Genomic DNA, 4447 nt, shown 5'->3' with positions numbered 1-4447 from the left:
AGATATACTTTCATTTAACTTTATTAGTCCAGAGTTTCATACTTTGCACATTACTTTGTTCTTATAGGGATATTTGCGCTACAAAGAACTGTGCAGCTTTGCACTTTGTATAATTGCTGTTAATAGTAGGACATGTTAGAAATAATAGACAATTGGTCATGATTTTAATGACTGTTTTTTGTGACAAATTGTTTAAAATAAATATGGCAATTTTATTTCACATTGCAGTACGTGTTTGTGAAATGCTCACAATGGCATCACAGGAAAAAAAATACCTGTGTTCATTTATTCCACAAGAATAGACGGAAAAATAGATGGAACAAAAGTACATTGACTGTTAAATATATATATATTTAATCAAATGAGAGACAGGAATACTACTGTGTCTTTTACAAACAAGCTAAATCTGACTTGCATGCATGGATACTTTGTAAACATTTTTACTGAAAAATTCCACACTGTGCTTCCATAACATCTATTGCTATTCATTTCTTTCTACTAAAGGAGCCTCATTCTCATCCGAATGATTGATATTAATATCTGGTAATATCTGACAGCTGGTGATGATATCAATCTTCTCAGACATGGCCTTCAGGTCATCCAAAATCAGTCTGATGCTGTGAGAAGCGCTGATGATGGTGTTCTGTGATGTGTTAAGCTGTGCTGTTGCACTGCGCACCTTTCAGAACAATGAGACTATTTCAATATGATTACAATGGCAGTAAAGCTTGTAGTGATAGTTATGACATTATGGAGTTTGTGCACAGTATGTCATGTAAATAATAACATTTAACACCATTTTGACCTCTAATAAATGCATTTGATGAGCTCCAATACAAGGGTTATATCCTGTACTGGATTTCATCATATTGTGCACGTGATATTACGCTCTGGCCAATTGTGTGAAAGGATGGAACAAAAAATAACAAGGTGTACCTCCTTGCTGGCACTGCCATAAACGTGTCGCAGCATCTGTCCCACATCGGAATAGAGGCGGCTGTTAGATTCCTGCAACTTCTGCTGTAGCAATGTATCGCCTGGGAATTTAAGACAATGAATCTGTCAGATTAATTCTGAAAACAAAGAAAGCTGAACTGATACATTTAATATTAAGTTAACTTGTTCTATCATTACAATAATATTTTAAGTAGTAATTATGGCCAGCATTACTCACCAAAAGGCCTATGTGTTGGACTTGGTCTGTCTTCCACTACTGACTGTATATCAGGGTGATCTCTCACTACAATTAGTGGAGGTAGATCTCTTCTTAGTATCATAGTCTTTTCACGACTCGGTGCAGAAGCTGGATTTGCCTTCTCTTCCTCATCCTCACTGTCAGTTTCAGGAGCTTCACCTGCAACCTGGGATCATCAACAACCAATGTCAGACTTATGAAAGAGGAGGTGGAGGTTTATTTTGATGCTGACAACCATACACACATGAACATATAACAAAACTACCTTGGCTCCCACAATGGAACTCTGTGGAGCTGACAGGGAGGTGATGTAGACCTCATCATCTGAGTCTGTCTCGGATGCCTCGCCCTGCACCACTATCTGGTACCTGTTCGACATGACTGCACAAACATAAATCCTTAACCTAGGACACTGTTTGCATGAGTTCAAATGTCAACGATTATGTCAGCATTAGACCCTTTGATGCAATTAAACGTCAATAGCTGGGAAAACAAAGTAAACTTGGTACCGAAAATGTCAACAGTTTTGCAGTCGAATGATCACATGAGAAGACAGGAAGTATTTTTTTTAACCCAACACCAATAAGAAGAGTGTCTCACGTCACGTGGAAAAACGCTTTCTACTATGATTGGACGAAATTGCTGCGTATTGTTGAGATTGGGGTAAGCTTGATGTAAAACCCAGCGTACACCGAAATAGCGGGCATTCTTTTCAAAATCTACGGCAGACGCTTGCCATTCTCTTCTAACAGGCGCAAAACGTAACACATATTACATTTATTTATGCATTGCTTCTAAGCTGTGAAACCCGCGCGTTCTACCTTTTTTAAACGTTTGTTTTACCAACTGTGCTTGAATGAAATCGCGGAGCGCACCGGTGTATACGAGTGAATACCGGAAGTGTTTGTTTACGTCTGTAGTCGCAGTTCGTCACACGGGTACGTTTTGATTTTGCTCATAATACTCATTAATTTACCTAACTATATGGTTTATTTAGTGTCAGTTGTATTCAATGTCACATTTGGGGGAAAGTGACACAATAAACGTGAAATGAACTGCCACTTAATGTGAGCTAATGACTAAGATAGCCAAAGCTAAGCTTGCTACTAGACTTCACTGTCGACAAAATAAGCTTTGACCGAGTTTAGCATTATCCAGTCATTTTACGTGTTTTATTTCTTTTGACCTTCATGTCAGGAATGGCAGACGAAGCTCTTTTTGAGTTTCTCCATATGGAGATGGTATCGCATGTTTACAGGGATCATCAATCTAGCAAAGGGGATACGGACAATAAGGTTCGTATATAATAAATGGTATTTACATCATGTGCAGTTTGCTGCAATTGAGATACACAGTATTTGCCATATGCTGTTATTACTTTCTATACAGGACCGAGCTTCCCGTGTTTCTGTCCTGGAGGGAATGGGCTTCAGAGTGGGACAAGGGCTTATTGAGAGGTATATGGCTCACATCTATAGATTAGATACCAATATTTTTAATTTATTTTTATCTTAAACGTGTTTGCCTCTTAAGGTTAACTAGGGACTCTCCCTGCTTCAAGGATGAGTTGGATATAATGAAATTTATTTGTAAAGACTTTTGGACAAAGGTCTTCAGGAGGCAGGTGGACAATCTCAGAACCAACCATCAGGTGAAAAAAACAGGCTGTTGTATTTGTGATCACTTTTGAATGATTTATCTTACCTCTTTTTCTCTGTCAATGTAGGGCACCTATGTATTACAGGACAATAAATTTGCTATGCTGACACAGCTCTCGAATGGAAAACAGTATCTGGATCAAGCACCCAAGGTCAGTGCATATCTTCGGTTGTTTTTTTTTGTTTGTTTTACATCAACTTTTGTCAATGATTCTTATGTTAATATGTCCGTTTCCTCTCAGTACCTTGCATTTTCATGTGGTGTGGTGAGAGGAGCCCTGTCAAATCTTGGTCTGGAAAGTGTGGTGACAGCTGAGGTCTCAGTCATGCCATCGTGTAAGTAGTTTTTGTCAAAGTAGCTCTAATAGTGATGAAGGTTGGAGACCTGGGCTAAAAAAACACGCTAAATGAGGTTTCCAGAGGCTTTTTAAAGGTTAGGTTAGTTCACGCAAAACCAAAGTTTGACTTCTCTTTGAATTTGCAGGTAAGTTTCAAGTGGTGATCCAAAAATTATGACCTGGGACCACATCGGGGTTCATGCACCCTTGTCCTGCAAGTCAAGTTCTGATGTTCCCAAACAGTAAAGTATCTCCTCTCCCTCTAATTACGGCACCAACAGAAAGAATCAATTGTAAGAGCCTAACAACCCAAGCCACAAATTGTCATTGTATAATAAATGTCTGTCACATGGATGTATTTGGAAATAAATTAAAAATACTGAAAGACAGTTGCAGTAGTGTACCACTATGAGCACTCAAAATGTACTTATTGCTGAATATATTCAGAAGATTTACAAAAATAACAGGTGGTTGGGTATGTAGATAATCCGACACTTGGCTGAGGGCCCCAGTCTTTGCAGTGATGGCTGAATCAGTCACCAGTGGATGCCACTGCACAACCTGAAGCTCCATCTTCACGCCCCTCTTTCACTGATGCCAGTTATTAGGCTGGAGTCATCTCTGTGATCTCTTACTTCAGTTTATTCATTTTTTGCATTTTGAAGCTCAATTTCGAATTTGGTTGCAATCCACTCACGCAAAATATTACTACTGGAGATTTTCCCCAGGTTTACATTTTTTTATCAAAATAATAAAAACACCATTCTGCCAAAAGACGTCCTCTCATGATGATAATATCATATCGTTCCTATAAGAACTGGGCTCAGTTTCAAACGTTTTAATGGCAATAAAAAAAGTAAATGTCATTTCCTATTCAGCCACAAGAGGGCCACATAAGGCTGTTATTACAATATATGCACTTTCCCTGTTCTGCCATGCTCACACACGCTTCAAACTTACTATTTGATATTGTCCATGGTTACTTTCTAATTCAGATTAGAACAAAACATTATTGTATGTACATGTTACTGACCTTATGAGCTTTATGGAAATCATTTAAGAAAAGCATATCTTATTGTGTAAAAGTCAAAAGCAATTGTGAGTTGATGAAAACCAGAATATGCATGTGCTCCCTCTTTAGCCCATTAGCTGCAATCCACTGAAAACCCAAATCCTTTCTGAAAGTAAGAAAACAAGTCTGAAGGCAGGATTAGGGAGGAGGGGAGGGAGCATGCAAGGCAGAGGCAGGGTTGAAG

At 38.6% G+C, this 4447-nt stretch overlaps 2 protein-coding genes across 2 annotated transcripts; one reads left to right on the top strand and one right to left on the bottom strand.

The window, feature by feature from the left end:
* Nucleotides 1-1723, bottom strand: bloc1s3 (biogenesis of lysosomal organelles complex-1, subunit 3). Its single transcript, XM_058079955.2, has 5 exons — nucleotides 1705-1723; nucleotides 1461-1576; nucleotides 1175-1361; nucleotides 937-1037; nucleotides 1-679 (listed from the first exon to the last, which is right to left on the bottom strand). Exons 2-5 carry the CDS (start codon nucleotides 1572-1574, stop codon nucleotides 482-484), a joined length of 600 nt encoding a protein of 199 aa, XP_057935938.2. The 5' UTR covers nucleotides 1575-1576; nucleotides 1705-1723; the 3' UTR covers nucleotides 1-481.
* Nucleotides 1724-1987: 264 nt separating this feature from the next.
* On the top strand, nucleotides 1988-3576 carry trappc6bl (trafficking protein particle complex subunit 6B, like). The gene is made up of 7 exons (XM_058079956.2): nucleotides 1988-2133; nucleotides 2393-2490; nucleotides 2585-2652; nucleotides 2729-2846; nucleotides 2922-3005; nucleotides 3096-3189; nucleotides 3338-3576. The coding sequence occupies exons 1-7, from the start codon at nucleotides 2052-2054 to the stop codon at nucleotides 3367-3369; spliced, it is 576 nt and encodes a 191-aa protein (XP_057935939.2). The 5' UTR covers nucleotides 1988-2051; the 3' UTR covers nucleotides 3370-3576.
* The last annotated feature ends 871 nt before the right edge of the window (nucleotides 3577-4447 follow it).

This window comes from Doryrhamphus excisus, linkage group LG8, assembly GCF_037039965.1.
Source record: "Doryrhamphus excisus strain RoL-2023G ecotype Guam linkage group LG8, RoL_Dexc_Guam_v1.1, whole genome shotgun sequence".
Classification (NCBI taxonomy): Eukaryota; Metazoa; Chordata; class Actinopteri; order Syngnathiformes; family Syngnathidae; genus Doryrhamphus; species Doryrhamphus excisus.
Note: the sequence above shows the minus strand (reverse complement) of the source record. Positions and strands in the feature narration are given on the sequence as shown.